Source organism: Dendrobates tinctorius, unplaced genomic scaffold (assembly GCF_039654945.1).
Source record: "Dendrobates tinctorius isolate UK_male_01 unplaced genomic scaffold, ASM3965494v1 ptg000079l, whole genome shotgun sequence".
NCBI lineage: Eukaryota > Metazoa > Chordata > Amphibia > Anura > Dendrobatidae > Dendrobates > Dendrobates tinctorius.
Genome location: NW_027361747.1, coordinates 14,480,651 through 14,506,927, shown reverse-complemented (window position 1 = coordinate 14,506,927; position 26,277 = coordinate 14,480,651). Strand labels below are relative to the sequence as shown.

Genomic DNA, 26,277 nt, shown 5'->3' with positions numbered 1-26,277 from the left:
TTCAGACCTGGAGTGGTGCAACTAATGTAAGTTCCTTCCCCCTAGTCTTAAGGGGGCTTCACACATAGCGATATCGCCAGCAATATCGCTAAAGCGTCACCGATTTTGTGACGCAGCAGCGATATTGCTAGCGATATCGCTAAATGTGATACTTGCCTCCGACCGGCTCCCCCGCTGGCTATCGCTGATCGTGTGAGAACGTCCTGCGCCGTTTCTCGTCGGCCGCTTCCTGCTGGCGGCAACGCGTGGACGCAGGCGGGAGAGCGTCTTCATCGCCGCGTCTGACAGGTAAGTAACGACCGCTGCTGCGTTGCTGCTGAGATCTGCCTGTTTGGCAGCTCACTAGCGACCATTTAGCGATGCACCAGCGATCTTGACTGGGTCGTATCGTGGTCGGGATCTCTGGTGCATCGCTAAATGTGACGGGACCCTTATACTTACCAGCCACCGTCTTCAGCTTTTCCTGGCACCGCTACTGTCCCAATCTGCCATCTTGTGACTGCAACTTCTGAATGACCAGATGTCAGAGATAAGTCACAAGCTTTCAATATAAGGGCTTGTACTCATCACCGTGAAAAAAAGGTTCCGATTTCATTCCAGAAAAGTAGGGTCGTGTGATTTTCATGCGAGTACAATTGATTTTTCACACCTACATCCAATTGCGATGCAATTTTATCATGCGCTTTTACATAGAGCAATTCTTTATTTACACAGTTATCAAATTGCACTGGTGTGTAAAAATCGGGACAGCACTGATTTTAGCTGAAGAAAAAAAAAAATCACAGTTGACTCATAACAGGTAACTCATAGATTAACATTGGTCGGAGTGTAATCAGAACAAGGCTCTCATAAACTTACATTGCGTTACACTGAGCAAACACTGGAGAGATCCTGCAGGTCATAACTTGCTGAAGACGATCGGAGCGGCATTAATGACAGATAAAGATGGCAGCTGGTAGGTGCAATACTAGGGGCAGGAAACTGAGATTAATTATACCACTCCAGCGCTGCAGTTAGGCTGTGTACCTACGTAAGCGTTTTTTTTTTTTTTTAATCGTTTCTACCTGCAAAAACGCTTACAAGAAGCATCCCATTCATTTTAATGAATTCCGCACTTTCTGTACATATTGATGTGTTTTGTTTTTTTCAGCGAAAAAAAACGCATCACGGTAAAAAATGCAGCATGCTCATTAATTTCGCGGAAAAATCCGCATTTCCAACTATGTTCTATGAGCAGGAGGATGCTCCTGTAAAAAATGCATAAAGTGCAAAAAAAGCGCGCTTTTCCTGGGAAGGAGTCTGTTTTTTTCTGCATTCATGGGTACATAGCCTAAATAAAACAACTGAAGTGGTGCTTCCACATAAAGGTTTTCCCATGGCAAGTGTGAGGCACATGGGTCATCATGTATGTGACAAATGTATAGATTGCTCTCCAGATGCCATAAGTACTGCTCCATGCAATGTGTAGATTGTTTACCTATGGGGGTTGCTGAATGCAGGGTGCTGTCTTAGGCCGATTTCACACGTCCTCATATTTCCAGTACTGGTGATATCCGTGTCGGTGTGTTTAATACTTGTGGTACACGATTGGTAAATGTGTGCCGCATCAGTACCACATGTAATGGTGCCTGGGAAGCAGTGGTACAGTTAGCGCTGTTCCCCGGCGCCAATTGCTGAAGACGGCTCTCATCGTTCTCCCCTACTCGTGCTGAGACCAGCGCTAGCAGGGGACAATGTTGAGAGTTGTATTCAACTGATAACTGCTAGAGCAGGTGGTGGTTGATGGGACTTTGCTGGAAACACACTGACTTGCACAGACCTTAGTAAGTGTCTCCAGTACGTGTGAAAACAGCATGTTGCGTTTGGCGGGCACGTCAAAACGACGCATCGGGATGCATCCGCATACAACGCGTGTCTCTGCATACCCAGTGTTAAATATAGGTACGCAAGACACATGTGGATCTATGTGGATCTTAAGGAAAGAAGTATGCAGGCCTATGCTGCGCACAGAAACGCTAGTGTGAAACCAGCCTCGGGGTCCTTCATGATCAGCACTGTTCTTCCTTGTGTTAGCCTGCATCTAGCAGTTGGTTCATCTGCTTTGCCATTTGTTCATGTACTGCTATTAATTTCTTTAGGCAGTAGGTGTGGATCATGTCTGGGCCAGGTGCTGTCCAGCTGTTCATGTTCCTGACCCGCTGTTGGATGTCTGCTTCTGTAATGGTGACTGGTTCTTTCTCTAAGGCTGAGTTCACACGTGGCGTTTTTTTCGCGTTTCCGCGGCGGTTTTAACCGCGCGATTTTGCCGCGAAAGATAAGCATCCCATGCATTCCTATGGGATTCCGCAATGCTGTGCTAATGCTGGGGTTTTTACCGCGGCGGAATCGCTTTGCGGTAAAAACCGCAGCATGCTCATTAATTTGCGGAATCGCGGCGATCCCGCACCCATAGGAATGCATTGTTCCGCTTATTTCCCGCATGTGGCTGTGCACACCATGCGGAAAGTAAGCAGAACAATTGCGGATGGTACCCATGGTCCGGAGGAGAGGAGACTGTCCTCCGGGCTTTGGGTACCATATCCCTGTAAAAAATAGAATTTAAAATAAAAAATATTGTTATTCTCACCCTCCGACGTCCCGCGCAGCCTTCCCGCTTCTCTTCACGCTCCGGTCCCAGTAGTCCTTTGCGAAAATGCTCGCGATGACGTCCGTTCTTGCGGGATCGCGAAGTCTCGCGGTCATTCGCGCGACGTCATCGCGAATTACCGCGAGACGTCGCGATCCCGCGAGAACTGACGTCATCGCGGGCATTTTCGCAAAGGATTACTGGGAACGGATGCGCGGGACGTCGGAGGGTGAGAATAACACCGTTTTTTTTTTTGTTTTACATTCTATATTTTACTACTGATGCTGCATAGGCGGCCTCAGTAGTAAAAAGTTGGTGACACTCGTCAAACACTGTGTTTGACGAGTGTGACCAACCTGTCAATCAGTTCTCCAAGCGATGCTACAGATCGCTTGGAGAACGCTAGCATTCTGCAAGCTAATTACGCTTGCAAAATGCTAGTTTTTCCGCGGGAAAACCGCGGGAATTTAAAATGCGATTTTTCCCGCGGACTGGAATTCTGGAATTCTCGCGGTAATTTCCGCGAGAGTTCCGGTACGTGTGCACTTAGCCTAAGTGGTTGCTGTGTTTCATTCAGGTCCTGAAGAGCCAGCTTCTGTGTGTATATATTTATTCTAACCTGTCCCTCTGATTTAACTGTGCGCAGCACATGAATTGCCAGCTTCTATTCTATCATTTTGTTTTGAGGAATATTTCCTTTGAAAATGATGTGTATATGACTTGGAGAATTTCTCTATGTAAAAGCTCATGTTAAAATCGCACTGCAGTCTGATGATGGCAATCGCACTGCATTTAGATGTAAATCAGATGCTAGGTGGGAAAAATCTGATTGTACTCTCATAAAAAACGCATGACATTTGCATTACACTCGTCCACCTCTCCTGCATCAAAATCAGACCGATTTTAAAATTGCTAGTGTGACTCCAGCCTAATAATGAGGGAGCCAGTCTCTGATTCTTTCTTCCCCAAGTTTGGGCAGCATGACTTATGTCGTAGATTCCTTATAAATTTATGACAATGATTTAGTAAATTTTATAAACCCAAAGTGGTACCTGTAAAACCTACATCACATCCAGCAAAATAGCAAACTTTCATTGGCAGAAAAAAAATACAATTTTGGCTATAAAGCTCAGTGATATAGTGATGCTACTATTTTTACTATAAGTAAATTTACTATTGGCCATTTATGAAGGAACCGGCATATGTGGGGGAACCTGTGTCTGATCCATGGCTCACTGACTCCACTGCCTTGGTTTTGGCCATCAGAGTCCTTCAGAACTTCCTTACTAATACACTCAACATTGAAATTGTAACACCAAGAAGGAAAAGTCGTAAAGCCTTGGAAACCACTTGATGGATAGACATGTAAATGTTAAATAGACAATATAAAACCTGTAAACAACATTTTCGAAATGTCTATTTATTCAGTATGCATATGAGTGCCACATGCTGAAGTACAAGCATTTACTTGCCTTGATTGCCATCAGTGAGGTTATTAGTGGTTGTTTGAGGAATGTTCTGCCATGCAAAATGCACCTGGGCAAGTCCGCAAAATTTGCAACTTTTGCAGTTGCTGACCAATGATGTCCCAAACATGCTCAATATGAGACAAATCCAGAGGCACTGCAGGTCATGATAGCGCATTCAGGACACGAGCAATAGGAAAAACTCTAAATCTCAAAAGAAAAAAACATTGTATTTATAACTTCACGTTTAATGAAACGCAATTTAAAACATATTCAATGGGAAAAGGGATACGAGTAAGAACCATGATTGTTCGAAACATGTCATCCTTTCTCTAATTATGTCCCTTTTCCCTTTGAATTTTTTTTTTGTTTCATTAAATGTATAGTTTTAATTTCAATGTTTTTTTTTTTCTTTTGGGACTGCTGGATTTTTCCTACTGCTCTTGTGCCTCACCCATCATGCAGCTGGGATTTTCTCCTTCCGTGCATCCCCTACCTTGATTGAAAGATCCAAGGGCTACACTTCGGGAGGGCTGATGAGTACTTTTACTGTTTTTTCCATTTGGGCCACATTGGCTTCTCATAATAGCCCGAGTAACCAGGGCTGTGGAGTCGGAGTCGGTGCTCATTTTGGTGGAGTCGGAGTTGGAGTCGGTATAAAATGGACCGACTCCTAAAATATATAAAAAATTGGGTACAGTAATTCAATGCAGGATGTGCTGAATATTTTTTCATAGGAGTTTGGGAAAGTTATGAAATGTCCTATAAATGGCTGTTATATTCCTGATCTAAGGCTACATTCACACACAGCGTTTTTCCTGTGTTTTTTGAGGATACGTTTTTCAGCTGCAAAAGTTGATCATCTTTTTAAAAAACTGCATCACCTGAAAGGTTTTTGAGCTCATAGATAATGTTTTCAATAGCAAAAGCAGATTAGAAATCTGCTCTATCTATCCATTTATCCATATCTGTCTATCCATATCGTATCTGTACCAAAAAGAATGAAAACCGGGTAGTACACCAATATATATTCTGTTCTATCTAAATATCTTGATTATTGGATCATAAAAATGATTAAATGTCTGATGTTCACATTGTACTACAATAAATTTTTCACTTAAATATAAGCAATATGTGTGGGAGTCGGAGTCGGTGTAAGGGAAATTGAGGAGTCGGAGTCGCAGGTTTGGCTTACCGACTCCACAGCCCTGCGAGTAACACACAGCCTGTTGTGTCTGGACACTTTGGTGAGAAGTTCTTTTCACTGGTTCCACAACCAACTTAATATAACACCAAGGTGTTGGTGTACCTGAAATGAAGAGGGGGTTTGGCTACTGTGGGGCTACTTATAGTACCACCCCACCCTGGTGGGGCTCGTGTGATGTTTCCTTTTGAAGGCTTAGTAATGACATTGCTTATGTGGTCTTGTTGAATTTGAAGGATGCTGTGTTGTGACCCATTCTGTAATCCAAGTGAAATTGGCCATTACATACAAAACCTAAGGCGTTCGTATCTACACAGCCAGACAGCTAGCTTACAGGTATTCCATTGAAAAACCTATATACATATGAGTATTTAGCAAAGAATTCTTTAAAAAGATTTCTTTACTACATAAATATGCACAAACATTAATAAAAATTACATAATAAAAAGAGAATATCAGACATAAGCTAAAACCATACATTTGCCCTCAAGTGCAAAGTTAATGGTACAGGTAGTAGTCTCTGTTAAGGATCATGGTCAGAATCATTGAGTCATGTTCACAAGGCTCAGACTAAATTGAATGGGTGTACAGTGGACAATTATTCCTACTTTTATAGTCATAGATCCAAAGATAGTGCTTCATAGGATGTACACCCGCAAGGGCAGGGTCCTCTCCCCTCTGTATCAGGCTGTCATTGTTAGTTTGCCTACTGTAGTGATATCTATAACTTTGTATGTAACCCCTTCTCATGTACAGGACCATGGAATCAATGGTGCTATATAAAAAATAATAATAAGCTATGAAAACATGACGGCAATACACAAATAATGCAGCATGTACAGGGATGAGAAATACATACAATGAATTCATGCAGCATGTGCATGGTGTCCTTAGAATTTAGATTTCCTATTTATCCGCAAATCAATAACACTGCTGTGCAGAAAAAAAGCCATTGAATGTGTATCCAGAAATCACTGGTGGTGCACCAGTGCTTGATGGTCAAAAACATAAGACGCAAGGGCTCAATCAGAAAATGACCAAGATGATGGCAGTTTAGCAAAAAGAAAGGGGAGCACAACCTTGTAAAAATGACACATGCAAGGCTAAGTGGTAATGCAAGAGGGGAAACAAATTAAAGGGAATCTGTCACCTCATTTTTCGCATATAAGCTTCGGCCACCGCCATTAGGGGCTTATCTACAGCCTTCTATAATGCTGTAAATAAGCCCCCCGATGTAACCTGAAAGTTAAGAAAAGCAAGTTTTATTATACTCACCCGGGGGTGGTCTGGCCCGATGGGTGTCGCAGGTCCGGGTCCAGCGCCTCCCATCTTCATGCGATGACGTCCTCTTCCTTGCTTCTGTAGCGGCTCCTGCACAGGTGTAATTCTCTGCCCTGTTGAGGGCAGAGCAAAGTACTGTGGTGCGCAGGCGTCGGGAAAGGTCAGAGAGGCCCAGCGCCTGTGCACTGCAGTACTTTACTCTGCCCTTAACAGGGCAGATCAGTACGCCAGTGCAGGAGCCAAGGCAGAAGCAAGGAAGAGGACGTCATCGCATGAAGATGGGAGGCACCGGACCTGCGACACCCATCGGACGAACCTGTATGGTAGCCAGGGAGCACTCCACTACTCCGACTCCACAGTTCTGTCCGGAACACCATTGGTCGCCAATTACAAAGGTAGCTGCCAGCATCCGATCTTGATGATTTGTCAGAGTACATTCATGTTTATTAATCTTGTCATTTTCGTAATTCCATGACTTTTTCTTCTTTGTGTTGCAATTACGATGTTGCGGTATGTAAATGGAGCGTAATGGCCAATTTTCCATTCCTGGCGGCATATCCTGTGGATGTGCCATAAATGTACAAGATGAATAATAATAATTTTGCAAAGCCGTTAGCAGAAAGTTTAGTAATATATCTGTCTAGGTTCTGTTTCTTTCAAAGCGTAGGGCAAGGGTGTAGAGGTGGACTTTAACTCGCAGGGGCCACATAGGTTTATTTTATTGTAAAAGAAAGCACTTGTTAGAGCTGTTTCTATGAAAAACCAAATTGCAGTTGCATTACAGAAAAACAACCATGATTGTTATAGGAGAGATGAAGCATTACATGTCACCAGATAACATACCGTTCTATAATGTGTGGATGTGCTGGATTTTGCTGAGGGCTGTCCTTTGTAGTGACTCTCCTCTCTGAATTACATTATCGATGTGGAGATTAGTGAAAATTCAATTATACATGTCCACCTTGTATGTGCTATTTTTGCTTTTTGCCAAGTGAAACAATTATGTCACAAAATGAGAACTGTGCCTAATTTTGGCTATGATTTTATTTTTGAGACTGCCGCTTTCTAAGCAGCTTGTCATTCCCAGTAAATCTGGGCAAATTATCCTGTACAACAACTTGATAAATCGCTGATCCATTTCTGCCTTGATCTGTGACTTAAGCAACTTGCACACATCCGTTATACATGTCCATGTGTCTAGTCACATTGATCCGTACACATGTTTTAAAATCGATCCATGTTTCCAATCTGTGTGACTCTTTACATATGTTGTTCTGATTTGTTTTACTGATCTGATTCGACCGATATACTCTGTCTATCGTGATCTGTTATAAATGGATGATACCATAGAAGACATACCTACTTTTGACTTCCCTGTTCCAGCCCTGTGTCATGGCTCCTGTTGATGAGCATATCATACGTCCTTGTGTTGTCCGTATGCAAAATTGATAGTAAACAGACACTGATGGTCTTCGTGTATGTGCTATCTTGATCCGGTTTTTTTATCAGGATTAAAGTTGCCAGTTAAACTTAGTGAATGCACAAAAAATGGGTGCCCTATCCGATTTATGTGGATCCATTGTGAATAATAACACAGAAATTGGTATTTGGACTTTAATTTTCTTTCTAATTGTATGAAAACTGTCACATAGATGGCAATATGGATGACGTTTCGTCTGAGCTTAGGTTGAGTTTCTTTTAGTGGAACCTATGGCGTACAAGAAGCAATCTAAAAAAATACCAAAATGTATTGCCGTATTTACAAAATACATCAATACAATAAAAACAGTAAACCTATATAGGTCACTGCACACTGCAAAATGTATTATTGAACAGATACCGAAGCACGATAAAAACTGCACCTTTTTAAAATAATGTTAAAGCAAAATAATTCACTTAGTGTTTATAGAGGAGCCATACAAATATCCATATGGTCTACACAGTATATCATATCATATAAATCAATTGGTCAATCTGCCTTATAAGAAACTCCTGTATAGTCCATATGTTACATAAAGTGGGTACGGAAAGTATTCGGACCCCTTTAAAATTTTCACTGTTTCATTGCAGCCATTTGGTAAATTCAAAAAAGTTCAGGGGTTTCTCATTAACCCCTTAATGACCGGAGCTTTTTTGGTTTTGCGTTTCCGTGTTTCGCTACCTTTCTTAGAATCATAGAATCGTAGAGTTGGAAGGGACCTCCTGGGCCATCTGGTCCAACCCCCTGCTCAAAGCAGGATTCGCTAAATCATCCCAGTCAGATGTCTGTCCAGCCTCTGTTTGAAGACTTCCATTGAAGGAGAACTCACCACTTCTCGTGGCAGCCTGTTCCACTCATTGATCACTCTAACTGTCAAAAAGTTTTTTCTAATATCTAATCTGTGTCTCCTCCCATTCAGTTTCATCCCATTGCTTCTAGTCTTTCCTTGTGCAAATGAGAATAAAGTTGATCCTTCTACAATGTGACAGCCCTTTAGATATTTGTAGACAGCTATTAAGTCTCCTCTCAGTCTTCTCTTTTGCAAACTAAACATTCCCAAATCCTGCAACCTTTCCTCATAAGACAGGGTTTGCAGACCTGTCACCATTCTGGTCGCTCTTTTCTGAACTTGCTCCAGTTTGTTGATGTCTTTTTTAAAATGTGGTGCCCAAAACTGGACACAATATTCCAGATGAGGTCTGACCAAAGAGGAGTAGAGGGAAATAATGACTTCACGTGATCTAGACTGTATGCTTCTGTTAATACATCCTAGAATTGCATTTGCCTTTTTTGCTGCTGCATCACACTGTTGACTCATATTCAGTCTGTGATCTATTAGTATACCCAAGTCTTTTTCACATGTACTGTTGCTTAGCCCTATTCCTCCCACTCTATATATGCTTTTTTCATTTTTATTGCCCAGATGTAGTACTTTGCATTTCTCCCTATTAAAAACCATTCTGTTAGTTGCTGCCCACTTCTCCAGTTTATTTAAATCTTTTTGAATCCTCTCTCTCTCTTCTCTAGTATTAGCTATCCCTCCTAGCTTTGTGTCATCAGCAAATTTAATCAGTTTACCCTCAATTCCTTCATCTAAATCGTTGATAAAGATGTTGAACAATACAGGGCCCAGGACAGAGCCCTGTGGTACCCCACTTGAGACATTCTTCCAACTGGATGTGCAGCCATTTACGACCACTCTTTGGGTCCGATCACTAAGCCAGTTATGAATCCACCTAACAGTTGCCTTGTCCATTCCATACTTAATCATTTTTTCAATAAGGATTGTATGAGAGACTTTGTCAAATGCTTTGCTGAAGTCAAGATATACTATATCTACAGCATTTCCTTGATCCACCCAATCAGTGATACCGTCATAGAAGGAAATTAAGTTAGTCTGACATGACTTATTAGTTACAAACCCATGCTGACTCTGTTTAATCACTTCATTCTTATCCAGGTATTGACATACATGTTGTTTAATAATTTGTTCAAAGATCTTTCCTGGTATAGAAGTCAGACTCACCGGCCTATAGTTACCTGGGTCCACCTTCTTCCCCTTTTTGAAGATAGGAACAACATTTCCAGAGCCTTAACTTTTTTTTATTTTTCCGTCAACGTGGCCATGTGAGGGCTTATTTTTTGCGGGACGAGTTGTACTTTTGAAAGACATCTTTGGTTTTACCATGTCGTGTACTTGAAAATGGGCAAAAAAATTCAAAATGCAATGAAATTGGGGGAAAAACTGCCATCTCACACTTGTTTTTTGTTTGGCATTTTTTGCTAGGTTCACTAAATTTTAAAACTGACCCTCCATTATGATTCTCCAGGTCATTACGAGTTCATAGACACCAAACATGTCTAGGTTCTTTAATTTTTTTCACCACTTAGATAAAAAAAAAAAAAAAGTTTGCTTAATAATAAAAAATTGCGCAATTTTCTGATACTTGTAGCATCTCCATATTTCGTGATCTCGGGTTGAGTGATGTCTTATTTTTTGCAGTCTGAGCTGATGTTTTTAATGATAATAATGAAACCACATTTGTGCAGATACGTTCTTTTGATCACCTGTTGTTGCATTTTTTAATGCAGTGTTGCGGCGACCAAAAAAAGTAATTCTGGTGTTTCTAATTCTTTCTTCGCTACGCCGTTTAGCGGTCAGGTTAATCCTTTTTTTGATCAGCGATTCTGAACGTGGCAATAACAAATGTGTATGTATGTTTGTTTTTTTTTTTTGTTTTTTTTATTTTGAGTGGGGAGAAAGGGGAATGATTTTAACTTTTTTTTTTTTATTTTTTTTTTTATTTTAATATTTTTAAAAAAAAAAATAAAATTAAACTTTTGGCATGCTTCAATAGTCTCCGTGGGAGGCTAGAAGCTGCCATAGCTTGATCGGCTCTGCTACATAGAGGGATGCTCAGATCGCCTCTATGGAGCAGACTTATTGCATTGCTATGAGCGCCGACCACAGAGTGGCGCTCATAGCAATCTGGCATCAACACCCATAGAGGTCTCAAGGAGACCTCTGGTTGTTATGCCGGCGAACCGATGATCCCCGACCACATGACGGCCAGAGGTGCTCGTATTTCCAGCGCCACTGTCGGAACTGCGCGTTAAATGCCGCTGTCGGAACTGCGCGTTAAATGCCGCTGTCGGAACTGCGCGTTAAATGCCGCTGGTCGGAACTGCGCGTTAAATGCCGCTGGTCGGAACTGCGCGTTAAATGCCGCTGGTCGGAACTGCGCGTTAAATGCCGCTGGTCGGAACTGCGCGTTAAATGCCGCTGGTCGGAACTGCGCGTTAAATGCCGCTGGTCGGAACTGCGCGTTAAATGCCGCTGGTCGGAACTGCGCGTTAAATGCCGCTGGTCGGAACTGCGCGTTAAATGCCGCTGGTCGGAACTGCGCGTTAAATGCCGCTGGTCGGAACTGCGCGTTAAATGCCGCTGTCAGTTTGACAACAGCATTTGACTAGTTAATCGGCGCGGGTGGATCGCGATTCCACCCACGCCTATTGCAGGCACCTGTTAGCTGTTAAAAACAGCTGACATGTCCTACTTTGATGCGGGCTCACCGCTGGAGCGTAAGGGGTTAATGTACGCTCTGCAACTCATCTTGACTGGGGAAAAAAACAAATGTGGACATTTTTGCAAATTTATTTAAAGCAAAACTGAAATTTCACATGGTCATAATTATTCAGACCCTTTGCTCAGACAATCATATTTAACTCGCATGCTGTCCATTTCCTTGTGATCCTCCTTGAGATGGTTCTACTCCTTCATTGGAGTCCAGCTGTGTTTAAACTGATAGGACTTGATTTGTAAAGGCACACACCTGTCTATATAAGAGCTCACACTGCATGTCAGACGAAATGAGAATCATGACGTCAAAGGAACTGGCCAAGTAGCGCAGAGACAGATCTGTGCCTTGCCACAATTCTGGCCAAGATAACAAAATATTGTCTGCAGTACTCAAGGTTCCTAAGAGCACAGTGGCCTCCATAACACTTAAATGGAAGAAGTTTGGGACCACCAGAAGTCTTCCTAGACCTGGACATCCAGCCAAACTGAGCAATCGTGGGAGAAGAGTGTTGTGAATTCTCTTTCTGGCCTCCCTCTGGTTATTACTGAAGGTAGTGGAGCTGGTCAGATTGACAGAACGGTTGCGAGTTCTCTTTCTGGGCTCCCTGTGGTGGTTACTGGAGGTAGTGGAGCTGATCTGATTGACAGAGGCTGGTCACCTGATAATGAGGATAACGATTGGAGATCTGGAGTTTCAGATTGGGATTTAAGACAGCGGACTCCCTCTATCCCTGCTGGTGATTTTCTTCCTGTGCCTTCTGAGGTCTGATGTCTCCTGCTCTGTCCCTGCATGGTTCAGCTAAGTGGTTCATTTGCTATTCTGTTTGCATTTGATCTGGTTTTGTCTATCTCTGCTTTGTGCGGGTCAGCCAGCTTCAGCTGGGGCTGTGCTGAATCACCGCCCATATGTTACTGCTTGTGCCAGTTTGTTTTCTTCACCTGTTATATTGGTCTCTCTTTGCTTTCAGAATATACCAGAGTGCTGATATAGTGGGGGCGAAGTCGTGCGACTTCAGTGTTTTTTGTGCATCAGACGTGTTGGACTTTTTGCAGGGTTTTTTGCGTGATTGCAGACAGTGTCTTTCCTTTCCTGTCCTGTCTAGTCAGTGTGGGCCCCATCGTTTGCTCAGTCTATTTTCCTGCCTGCGTTTGTGTTTTCATCTTGTCTCACAGACAATATGTTTGGGGGCTATCTATTCCTTTGGGGTCTGCTCCGGGACTGTTTAGATTTCCCCTTTCTTGCTTTAGGCTTAGTTAGCTCTCCGGCTGTGCCGAGGCATCTAGGATCATTGTAGGTATGCTCCTCGGCTACTGCTAGTTGTGTGGATAGGATCAGGGGACTGCAATCCGCTTAGTTACCAACCTCTGGTTTTCAGTGGCTTAGCCTGGGCCTGATATCCTCCTTGGTGCCCCATTCATAACAGAAGAGCCTTGGTGAGAGAGTTTAAAGAAGAACCCCAAGATCACTGTGGCTGAGCTCCACAGATGCAGTAGGGAGATGGGAGAAAGTTCCACAAAGTCAGTTATCACTGCAGCCCTCCACCAGTCGGGCCTTTATGGCAAAGTGGCCATAGACTTCAGACTTGGCCGAAGGTTCACCTTACCAGACAATGACCCTAAAATAACAAAGGAGTGGCTTCAGAACAACTCTGAGACTATTTTTGACTGGCCCAGCCAGAGCCCTGACCTAAACCCAATTGTGCATCTCTGGAGAAACCTGAAAATGGTTGTCCACCAACGTTCACCATCCAACCTGATGGAACTGGAGAGGATCTGCAAGTAAGAATGACAGAGGATTCCCACATCCAGGTGTGGAAAACTTATTGCATCATTCCCAAGAAGACTCATGGCTGTACTAGCTCAAAAGGATGCTTCTACTCAATACTGAGCAAAGGGTCTGAATACTTATGACCATGTAATATTTCGGTTTTTCTTTTTTTAATAAATTTGCCAAAATTTCTACCTTTTTTTTTTTTCCGTCAAGATGGAGTTTAGTGTGTACATTAATGAGAAAAAAGATTAACTTTTTTTTTTGCATTTGCCAAATGGCTGCAATGAAAGTTTAAAGGGGTCTGAATACTTTCCGTACCCACTGTACTTCTGCATTTGAGAAAAATAGAAATGCCAGATGCTTGCTTTATTTAAAGCAAGATAATACTTGTTAAGCATGTTGCAGACTTTATGAGCTCTAACACTGGTCCTGATTTTAAGATTGATGTTTTGCACTCAAGTCTTAGGCCGGGTTCACACTTGCGTTTGGTTGGTCTGTGTAGGGCTGTGTACTTCTTCCATTAAGCTTTGCCTACTTCTGCATACGTCCTGCGTTCCTATCTTTGACATTGGGTACGCAAGGGACATGTGTTGTATGCGGATGCGTCCCCGTGCGTCATTTTGACGTACCCGCCGAATGCACAAAAATTCAACATGTTGCGTTCGGCGGGCACGTCAAAACAGCGAACGCATCCGCATACAACGCATGTCCCTTGTGTACCCAATGTTAAAGATAAATACGCAGGACACGTGGAAGTAGGCGGAGCTTAAGAGAAGTACGCAGACCAGCCAAACGCAAGTTTGAACCTGGCCTTAATGAAAGATGCGCTGGAGTACAGTGCCCCAAACTTATTAAACCCTTCCCGACCTTTGAAGTCACATAGGCATCATGAAAAGTCGTGCCAATACGACCTATGACGCCTATGTGGCATCATGAATTAATTGTCCTCCTGCGGGTCGGGTGACCGGGGTCATGGAAAGGTCGCCCAACCCGCGCACACAGGACACTTGATAGTTAACCCCAGGGGGCATGGCTTAGCCAGAACGATTGTAATATTTCACCAATGAAATTTGGTGAAATATTACAATCCAGCCATGGCCAATGCTGAAATAGCATCGGGCATGGCTGGAGACACTGAACCAACCCCCCCCCCCCCCCCCACCGACTCACAGCGCCGATCGGCCGCCGCCACCAACTGACAGTGCCGATCGGCAGCCACTGTCATAATCTGGTCCCTCCGATCTCACCCTGCACGGTGCCTCCTTAGTCCCTCTGGCCGTCCCGGTGTCCCGCCATCCCGGATCATGGGCGTCGCCATCTTGGAAAATGGCGGGCGCATGCGCAGTGCGCCCGCTCGAATCTGCAGCAACGCTGCAGATTCATTCATTTATTTTGATCACTTTCACAGTGATCAAAATAAAAAAAAAATTAGTTCCTTGGGTGGTATAGTTTCCAAAATGTGGTCACTTGTGGGGGGTTTCCACTGTTTAGGCACATCAGGGGCTCTGCAAACGTAACATGACGCCCGCAGACCATTCCATCAAGTCAGCATTTCAAAACGTCACTACTTCCATTCCGAGCCCCAACATGTGCTCAAACAGTGGTCCCCCCACATATGGGGTACCAGCGTACTCAGGACAAACTGCACAACAACTTTAGGGGTCCAATTTATCCTGTTACCATTGTGAAAATAAAAAATAGCGGGTTAAAAAAATCATTTTTTGAGGAAAAAAAATGTTTTTATTTTCACGGCTCTGCGTTATAAACTTCTGTGAAGCACCTGGGAGTTCAAAGTGCTCACTATGCATCTAGATAAGTTCCTTAGGGGGTCTAGTTTCCCAAATGGGGTCATTTGTGGGGGAGCTCCAAAGTTTAGGCACACAGGGGGCCTCCAAACACGACATGGTGTCCGCTAACGATTGGAGCTAATTTTCCATTCAAAAAGTCAAATGACGCCACTTCCCTTCTGAGCCCTCCCGTGCGCCCAAACAGTGGTTTATGACCACATATGAGGTATTGGTGTGCTCAGGAGAAATTGCCGAACAAATTTTAGGATCCATTTTATCCTGTTGCCCATGTGAAAATGAAAAAACAGGCTAAAAGAAAATTTTTGTTGGAAAAATTAAAATGTCCATTTTTTCCTTCCACTTTGTTTTAGTTCCTGTGAAGCACCTGAAGGGTTAATAATCTTCTTGAATGTAGTTTTGAGCAGTTGAGGGGTGCAGTTTTTAGAATTGTCACTTTTGCATATTTTTTGCCATATAGACCCCTCAAAGTGACTTCAAATGTGAGGTGATCCCTAAAAAAAAAAAAAAAAAAAAAAATGGTTTTGTAAATTTTGTAGTAAAAATGAGAAATCGCTGGTCACATTTTAACACTTATAACAAAAAAAAAAATTTGTTTCCAAAATTGTGCTGATGTAAAGTAGACATGTGGGAAATGTTATTTATTGACTATTTTGTGTCACATAACTCTTGGTTTAACAGAATAAAAATTTGAAAATTGCAAAATTTTTGCAAAATTTGCGTTTCACAAACTCAAATTATTGACCTAAATTTACCACTAACATGAAGCTCAATATGTCACGAAAAAACAATCTCAGAATCTCTATGATGCGTTGAAGCGTTCCAGAGTTATTACTTCATAAAGGGACACTGGTCAGAATTGCAAAAAATGGCCAGGTCATTAAGGTCAAAATAGCCTGGGTCATGAAGGGGTTAAGAGTTGCACGCCTTGTAATTTGGTGCACCTTTCAACTTACAGCTGCCTTGTGCCTCTGCCAGAAATGTAAGAGATGAAAGATTGCATCGTTTATGGCACTTTTGTGGTGCAAATTATGATGAATTAGACAGGCAGGCTTCGCCCCATATCCTCCCACTTTGGCGGTGCTTGCTGGAACTTATGTAAAGTCCTCCAGAAAGTCAGAAAACTTGGCGTTGCACTTAAATTTGGGACATTTCAATAAGGAAATAATATTATTGATTGCATATAAGGATGCAAAAACCGGTTACTGATGCATCGATATCTTAAAGGGGTTTTCTGCTTTCTGAAAACTCCTGTATTCCTGCCGCAGCTTGTTTTGCATATACAATAGCTTTGGGAATCCATTAGATGTTCTACCCGCATAGTGATGCCACTTGTTGAAGACACCTAACCATGTACCATACTGGTCAAGAGGGACCACATCTGCACGTCCAAAACTGCTTTCTAAAAAGATGTGATGGATGTGCCCACCGAGGTTAACATCACTGGCACAACATTGCAACCCAGGACAATTTATTCTTTCCAGTAATAAAACCTTGGGCTATTTTTCTGTGTAGTCTGTTTAACCTAATCGCCCACAGGCTTAATGTTGTGATCTTCAGTATTCAGTGTTGCTGCAAGGCTTTCTGACAAGAAAACATTGGCTTACTTTTATTTATTTGTAGGTTTGGTCTTAGCAACAAGTTTGAAGCCGAATTCCCATCATCCCTAACTGGAAAAGTAAGTGTTCATTCCTGACAAATATGTGACGTTTTAATGATTTCGTAATCTAATTTATTTTATCTATACTTCCAGGTAGCACCTGAAGAATTTAAGTCTAGTATTAACCGAGTCAATAGTTGTCTTAAAAAGAATCTTCCAATAAACGTTCGATGGCTGCTATGTGGGTGTCTGTGTTGCTGCTGCACGCTGGGATGTAGTATGTGGCCAGTCGTATGTCTCAGTAAAAGAGTAAGTTGTAATGATTCTCTGGTCTCTTATTTTTCTATGCTGCAAAGATGTATTTATAACACTGGTATACAGTGATTTTTGGTGCCAACGGTGTCTGAATGGTTTTATATAAAGTTTAGGGTGCTGATTAAGCATATGACTTTGGTTTTGCCGGATTGGGTTTAGTGTCTTAGATACTTGCAGCAGAATTCTGACTTAAAAGTCACTTACGGCACCGTAAGCCTATAATTTAAAATACAAAATAATTATACGGGATGTTTAATTACACAAGACACGGTAAAGCATCAAAAGACCAAAAGTTATCACACACAAGTTGAATTGGGGTAATGCATTATTTTCATGGATGAATTCTCTCAAAAACTAGAACCAATTCAGGAAAAGTAATTGGGTTTTTGTGTTTGGCACCCTCAAAATGCTCTCAATCCATTTAAAAATCCTTGGCACCTGAGAGATTTGTAGGCCTGTGTAACGATTAGGAAATAATTTCAATGAATTATGAAATATCTTAACGTTATCCTCAGTTGTTCTAAGTCCCCAGTTGGTATTCCTGATATAACACCACAACCATCTAAAGTAAGAAATTGCATTTCAAAATGATTTTTAAATTATTTTTTAATCCAGTCATCCTATAGCAATATGAACCTTACTCAGTGCTGGTTCTGTGCTGTTGGCCCTAATTTTGTCAGCGCCGCAAAGGTGACAAACATGACTACAGCACGTGACCATTGCAGCGAGTAACCCAACTCGATGCTTATCAAATGTACCCTCCTGGCCAAAGGGTTTGAGACTGAACCGAAGTTTGCTGCTTCAGTGTTTACATCTTTTACTCAGCTGTTTCTATGACTATTGAGGTACAATTATAAGCATTGCATTATTTTTAAAACTTTTATTGACAAATGCATCAAGTTTATGCAATGACATGACAGTAGTGGTGTTGACCCTCATTTTTCTTTGATTCACCCTGACATGCTGGATATCAGCTTCTGGATCAAATCCTGGCTGATGGAAATTTCAATGCATGAAAAACAACCTCAGACTTGAAGGGTCTCAAGATGCTTTACTGTAGGCACGATACAGGATTTGTGGTAGTACTCGCTTTTTCTTTTCCGGACAACAATTTTTTTTCTGGTGTACCAAACAGTCTGAAAATAATTTTGCAGGAAATGCAGAGGACTGTGGTAAAGTTATTTTTCTCTGATAAAGGCCCTTCAGACTGTTGGGGAGTTTGACACATGAGAACGAGTCATGAAAAAGGTGAGCACTACCTTGAGTCTTGGGGTTGCCTTTCATGCACTGGAGCGTGCTTACTCAGTTTTGCTAAAAAAAAACCACTGACCTAAACATTCGCCAAGATCAACTTCATCTAGAAATTTAGGAACAATTTGATGAACATTGTTTTTCCCATCATGATGGAGCATCGTGTCACAATGCAAAAGTGATAATTGACTCGGTGAATGAAACATTGAGTCCATGGCTAGAAAGCTCCCCAGATTATAATCCCATTGAGAATCTGTGGTAAGTCCTCAAAGCGTGTGGACAAACAAAAACACAGCTCCAAGCACTGATTAGGCAAGAATGGGCTGTCATCAGTCGGGACTTGGGCTAGAAGCCGATAAGCGTATGGTGCTTATCCAGTTGGCAGATGAAGAGCCCGAGTCTTGAACAATAAGATTCAATATTGAGTCTTTTCATAAACTTGATGTATTTTTCAGTAAGTGTAAAAACGTATTAAATGCTTATAATAGTACTTCAGTTACTATCAAACATCTGACTTAAAGATCTAAAAATGCTTGAATCAGCAAATTTTATGCAAACCAAAACATTTGCCTATGATGGTAGTCAGCATGTGGCTATTGAGCCCAGTGATTAGCTGCAGTGGTCGAATTCTGTAATAGTGATGTCACCACTGCAGCACAGTCAATAAAGACCAGGGGCAAAAGCAGGGTTCATATTTTCTTATTTTAGCTAGAGCAGGCTCCTGTGAATTAAAAAAATAAACCCAGTAAACAGCTAGAACAATTAGCTATGTGTCAAAACCAAGATCACGATAGAAGTATTTAGGGCTTGTTGCTTCTATGTGCCATATAAAGAGTAGAATGTTGGAGCTGATCTTTTTGTTTATATTTCTGTTATTTTATCCTTTTTGTCTTTTTTGAAAACTGTGTTTAAGGCTGGGTTAACTTTTTTTTTTTTTTTTGCATTTTCGCAGCTATTTTGCCGTGAAAACGCAAAAAAACAGCATCCCATGCAATCCTATGGGATTCCGCAATGCTGTGCTAATGCTGTGCATTTTCCCGCGGCGGAATCGCATTGCGGTAAAATCTGCAGCATGCTCATTAATTTTGCGGAATCGCGGCGATTCCGCCCACATAGGAATGCATTGTTCTGCTTACTTTCCGCATGTGGCTGTGCCCACCATGCGAAAAGTAAGCAGAACATTTGTGGATGGTACACACGGTCCAGAGGAGAGGAGACTGTCCTCCGGGCTGTGGGTACCATATCCCTGTAAAAAAATAGAATTCAAATAAAAAATATTGTTCTCACCTTCCAACGGCCGGCGATCTTCTTCCCGCCTCTCTCCACGCTCCCGGCATCTTCCGGTCCCAGTAATCCTTTGCGAGAATGACCGCGATGACGTCGCGGGAGCGCGACATCTCGCGGTCATTCGCGAAAAGGATTACTGGGACCGGAAGATGCCGGGAGCGTGGAGAGAGGCGGGAAGGCTGCGCGGGGCACCGGAAGGTGAGAGTAACAGTATTTTTTTTATTTTTTACATCCTTTTACTACTGATGCTGCATAGGCAGCATCAATAGTAAAAAGTTGGTCACACTAGTCAAACAATCAGTTCTCCAAGCGATGCTCCAGATCACTTGGAAAACGCTAGCATTCTGCAAGCTAATTATGCTTGGAAATTGCTAGGTTTTCCATGGGAAAATCCCGTGAATTTAAAATGCAATTTTTTTTTTTTTTTTCCCTCGCTGTACCACGTGTGAAATTAGCCTAACTGTTGGTGACTAAGCTGATTTGATGTCTGATATTCCTTGATGTCTGGGGAGCAGCAGCCACATTCCTATTTGATGACAGCATTGAAATTATTGATAGCCATGTTCTGAAGGGTTATAAGGCCAAGATTAGATCTTTGCTGAACCAGCATCAGGGCAATAATGTCCTTTTCAATGAAGGAATTTAAAGGGAATCTGTCACCCTTTTTTTTGGCTTGCAGCTGCCTGCATAGACATCGGGGGCTTATCTACAGCTTTCTTTAATGCTGTAGATAAGCCTCCGATGTAACCTGAAAGATAAGAAAAACACGTTATATTAAACTCACCGGAGTGGGCGGTCCGGTGGGTGTTGCGGTCCGGTCCGACGCCTCCCTTCTTCATGTGATGACGTCCTCTTCTCCCGTCCTGTAATGGCTGCGGCGCAGGCGCACTGCTCTGCCCTGTTGAGGGCAGAGCAGTGCGCAGGCGTCGGGAGAGGGCTGGCGCACTGCAGAATTCTGCTCTGCCCTCAACAGGGCAGAGCAGTGCGCTTGCGCCGCAGCCATTACAGGACGGGAGAAGAGGACGTGATCGCATGAAGAAGGGAGGCGTCGGACCGGACCGCAAAACCCACCGGACCACCCACCCCAGTGAGCATAATCTAACTCGTTTTTCTTATCTTCCAGGTTACATCGGAGGCTTATCTACAGCATTACAGAATGCTGTAGATAAGCTCCCGATGTCTATGCCGGCAGCTGCAAGCCAAAAAAATGGGTGACAGATTCCCTTTAATCTTATTTGCAATTTATTTGTACCTACCATTTATGCCGGTGCTCTTGGCTGAATGGAAACAAGAGCATATACAGACAGGACTGCATGGGATCGCAACTGATTCTTTCTGTGGGGTAGTATGTTGCTTTTAACCCCTTAACGTCCAATGATGGACAATCCGTCATTGGAGGCCTCTCCCTCTTTGGTGCGGGCTCCAGCGATGAGCCCACACCTTTTCTGGCACATCTGATCTGATCAGCTGACATGTGCCCGGAACAGCCGCGGTTGGAATCATGATTTACCCGCAGCTGTTAACATGTTAAATGCCGGTCAGTCTGACGGCGGCATTTAACTTGCACGTGCAGGAAGCAAGTAATTACCTCCTCCCATTGGCGCCCTTGTCACATGACCGCGGGTCACCAATGGGTTGCCATGACAACCCAGGGTTTGCAGGAAACCCCTGTGGTTGTCCTAGCCGGATAGCTGAGCGCTGCCCAATGGACGGCACTCATTGCAAGCAAGTGAGCATTTCTCCTGCATAGAGCAGTGCTGCAGCCCTGCTGTATGTAGCACCTGCGATCGGATGATTGCAGCTTATACTCTCCCATGGGGAATTTTGAAGCAAGTAAAAAGTGTTAAAAATAAAAAGTTATAAAAGCTCAAATAACCCCTTATTCGCCCCATTCAATATAAAACAATGAAGAAAAAAAAAAATCAAATATACACATTTGGTGTCGTCGCGTTCACTCGCCTGATCTATCAATTTATAAAAAGAATTAATCTGATCTGTAGCAAGAAAAGAAATCAAAGTCAGTATTTTTTTTTTTTTTTTTTGGTCGCTGCAACATTGCATTAAAATGCAATAATGGGCAATCAAAAGATTGTATATGCACCAAAATGGTATCATTAGAAACGTCATCTCGTCACGTCCCTCGTATAGAGAATTTGTGATCACTTAAATGTATTTAGATCAAACAAATTATTTATCCTTTCACCTTCTGTTATGGCTGTTTTTATGACTTGCTCTTTCCTCTTTTATGTTTTGAGTCTAGACTTATTCTAACTTTTTTTTTTTTTTGTAATTTCTGTTAATCTTGTTCTTACACAAGCTTCTCTGGCTACACTATTCTTTCATGCCGGACTTTCCTCCATTGTCTTTGTGACTATAAATGTGCCATTGTTGTGAGCTAAAAATATTACTCTCCAATCAAGTGCCCCTTTTATGTTTTTGTGTGCTGTCACCTGCCTTTTGCTGGGAACCAGTGACGTGTCAAGTGCAGAGATTAATTGGGCTGCACGTGCAGGAGCTTTATACTTTCACCTGTCACAGCTGAGAAAAATGAAAATGCGTAATGATGTGCTCTGCGGTCTGCTCTCCAGCTCACAGCCTGGAATTATGAAGTCATGTTTCCGTGTATTCTTTCCAGTAAAGAATACTTCAGCGTTGCCGACGCTGTCTTTTACATATCGGAGAGCACTAGTGGGTCTGGAGTAATGCTTCTGAGAAACTAGTGTACAGAAAGGCATTGGTCTATGATTCATTGGAATAGAATAGAAATAATGGCAAATGCAGGAGTTTCACAATGACCGTAGACATTTATAATGGTACCATTAGGATCCCCCTCTTTGCAATCCATCACGAAGTGAAAGACATTGAGTGTTTTTAAGTGTTCCCAAGGCATTTCTTTGTTGTCACGTGGGATCCTTAAAACTAAGTAGAAAAATTAAAAATGACTATGTAAAGGTGGAATCCTAATACTTTATAAGCAGGTAGTGCTAAAGTGACATTTAGATTTTTAATGTAGTAATCCCGTGCCACTGATTTAGCAGCAGGAGGGCAGGCAGATGCCTGCTCAGCCTAGAACCTATTGCCATTTTGCACCATTGATAGAGTAGCCTTTCAGAGTCAATGAGCTTCTGTCAATATAAGCTTGTCAACGCTACAACTTCATAGACTTGAGAGGCGGTTTAAGGGGTCAGCCCTTTTCAGGTTTGCTGTGATGCAAATGAACTGTAATGCTTAAACAACTACTGGAATTTTTATGTCTGCTCCTTGTTCTTTTTTTTTTTTTCACTTTTTTTTTTTTTTTTCCCCTTCCCTCTCCACCCCTCTTGCCCCCACCCCAACTATTTTTTTTTTTTTTCCTAGTCTTACCCCTTCACAAAGTCATTGACGAGACATTCAGTGCTTTCTAAATTGGAAGTTTCATTGTGCTAAAGATCCAGTACAGATTTACGGAGGGCTGAAAGCAGTTAGATCATGTTCTTTTCATGGTGCGATTAGAATCAAATCGATTTCCCTACAGCCTTCAGCATTCAGATGGCAATTGGAACAAAGCTTGGGGCTAGACAAGGGACAAAACGACTGAACTGAATGTTAATTACACTCCACAGCCTTATTTTCTTTTGATTTGAAGCTGACTGGCAACTAAATTAACACAAAGTGTGACCATAGCTGCAGCCCCATTTTCATTAAAAAGGGGAACAGCCTCTAAAAGACGATCTTTACAAAAAAACAAGCAGGGTCTGCTGATCTTTGTCAGCTCGGGGCACGGTTTCACTTTCTAGAAATGCTCACATAATGAATGTAATAAATTTAAAAAGTGACACTCCTGTCCAAAGTAAACTCTTAGGTTCCCACTCGAACAAACTCTCTCTCAAGAGCCCAGGAGTCCCATTAGCTATTCAGTTCAAATGAGCTCTAATTGGTAATCGCGCTGATTATGTTTTTATTGCAAGTGAACTGTATTTATTTAGTGGACTTAACTGCATATTAACGTCGGGCAGAAAAATATGAAAAGTTGCTTGCTGATTTGGTAATGTGAGGAAACCCCTTCAGGGTTAGAGGCAGTGATGCAGCTTTACACGAGACTTGTTTGTTGCTGCCATCAGTGTGGTGCAGTACGGTGTCGTCCTTTCTCATCCCACACCGCAGCTGCACCCACGGCTGAGCTGTCACTTTGCACCTGCAGCTTTTGCTCGCTTTCAACACCTGGCATCATGATTTATCCTCTCTGGTCTTAGTCTCCTGTGATGCTCCCGCATCTAAACAAGCCATTGTGGGCTATGCTCCTTGCAAGGATGGAAAGAAAACGGACTTAGTTTATGAAATCCTTCTTTATCTGAAAACTGTGCTGTATGGATTAATGGTTATAAAGAAAATGACAGCGTAGAAGACTGAACAGATACTGAAGCTTTGCCTCGGTGTGTAGAATAAGTGTAAATGGTGTTTCTGAAAACGCCACTATTACAGTTGGCTTACACAGTATACGGTAACTATTTCGTCTGACCTTTGTTTGGAATTTACCCGCGATTTGTATGGCCCACTGCAGACTAATCTGGTTAAAATAGTTGATGCGGTTATTTGTTTTTTGATACTTTTTGCTAGCCCACTTTAAGAGCCCAAATCATCATTTTGCAATTTCTTGAAATCGCCTTTTATTTTTACTTATATGCTGACTTTTTGTTCTGCATCAAAGTTTTCAAAATGGTGCACTTCATGAATTTTGTACAAAATAAAGCGGGGTTTTACTTGTGACTTTTAACCCCTTAATGACGGAGCTTTTTTTCTTTTTTCGCTCCCCCTTCTTTCCAGAGCCATAGCTTTTTTTATTTTTCCATCAATATGGCCATGAGAGGGCTTATTTTTTGCAGGACGATTTGTAATTTGGAACAACACCATTGGTTAACATGTCGTGTAACAGAAAACGGGAAAAAAAATTCCAAGTGTGGTGAAATTGCAAAAAAAGTGCAATCCCACACTTGTTTTTTGTTTTGCTTTTTGCTAGGTTCGCTAAATGCTAAAACTGACCTGCCATTATGATTCTCCAGGTCATTGAGTTCATAGACACCAAATATGTCTAGTTTCTTTTATATCTAAGTGGTGAAAAAAAATTCCAAAGTTTGCTAAAAAATTTGTGCCATTTTCCGAGACCCGTAGCGTCTCCGTTTTTAGTGTTCTCTGGTTGGGTGAGGGCTTATTTTTTGCGTGCTCAGCTGACGTTTTTAATGATACCACTTTTGTGCAGATACGTACTTTTTATTGCCTGTTATTGCGTCTTAATGCAATTTCGCGGCGACCAAAAAAACATGATTCTGGGTTTTTGATTTCTTTTCTCGCTACGCCGTTTAGCGATCAGGTTAATTTTTTTTAATTGATTGGGCTATTCAGAAAGCGGCGATACCAAGTATGTGATTTTTATTTTTTGGTTTGTTTTGTTTGTTTTTTTTAATTTTTTTTAATGAAGTGAAAGGGAGGTGATTTGAACTTTTTTGTTTTATTTTTTTAAATATTTTTAAACATTTTTTTTTTCTTTAACTTTTTACATGCTTCAATAGCCTCCATGGGAGGCTAGAAACTGCCATAGCTCGATCGCCTCTGCTACATATGGGCGATGCTCAGATCGCCTCTATGTAGCAGAATTACTGCATTGCTGTGAGCGCCGACCTGCAGTAGCATCGGACATGGCTGGATAAAGTTACCCGACCACACACACACCCACACCCACATCGGCCCCCGCCACTGAATGACAGCGGTGTCATCATCTGGTCTCCAAAGCCACCCCCCCCAACCCTGGTGCTTACCGAGTGCTGCTATCGCTCCCGGTGTCCCGCGGTCCCGGATCATGGGCGCCGCCATGTTGGAAAATGGCGGGAGCATGCGCAGTGCGCCCGCCCGAATCTGCCGGCTGCAGATTCGATTCATTCATTTTGATCACTGTGATAAACTCTCACAGTGATCATAATGAAATAAAATAAAAATAACCCCCCCCCCCCTACTATCACCCCCAGGTAGGCACATATATTTAAAATAAAGAAAATATTTATTTTTATTTTTCCATTAGGGCTAGGGCTATGGTTAGGGTTAGGGTTAGGGTTGGAGTTGGGGTTAGGGTTGGAATTAGGGTTAGGGTTGGAATTAGGGTTAGGGTTGGAGTTGGGGGTTGGAGTTGGGGGTTGGAGTTGGGGGTTGGAGTTGGGGGTTGGAGTTGGGGGTTGGAGTTGGGGGTTGGAGTTGGGGGTTGGAGTTGGGGGTTGGGGTTGGGGGTTGGGGGTTGGGGGTTGGGGTTGGGGGTTGGGGTTGGGGTTGGAATTAGGTTTAGGGTTGGAATTAGGTTTGGGGTTGGAATTAGGTTTGGGGTTGGAATTAGGTTTGGGGTTGGAATTAGGTTTGGGGTTGGAATTAGGTTTGGGGTTGGAATTAGGTTTAGGGTTGGAATTAGGTTTAGGGTTGGAATTAGGTTTAGGGTTGGAATTAGGTTTAGGGTTGGAATTAGGTTTAGGGTTGGAATTAGGTTTAGGGTTGGGGTTGGGGTTGGGGTTAGGCTTGTGGTTAGTTTTATAGTTAGGGTTGGGATTAGGGTTAGGCGTTTGTTGGTGTTAGGCTTGTGGTTAGGGGTGTGT

General features: G+C 42.4%; 1 protein-coding gene across 1 annotated transcript in view; it reads left to right on the top strand.

Moving 5' to 3' along the window:
* The window catches only part of CHIC2 (cysteine rich hydrophobic domain 2), a 52,366-nt gene that overhangs the window by 3,855 nt on the left and 22,234 nt on the right, over positions 1-26,277 (top strand). The window contains exons 2-3 of the mRNA XM_073583548.1: positions 16,837-16,891; positions 16,967-17,122. Of these exons, the coding sequence (XP_073439649.1) occupies positions 16,837-16,891; positions 16,967-17,122 (211 nt within the window). The remainder of the gene's footprint in view (positions 1-16,836; positions 16,892-16,966; positions 17,123-26,277) is intronic.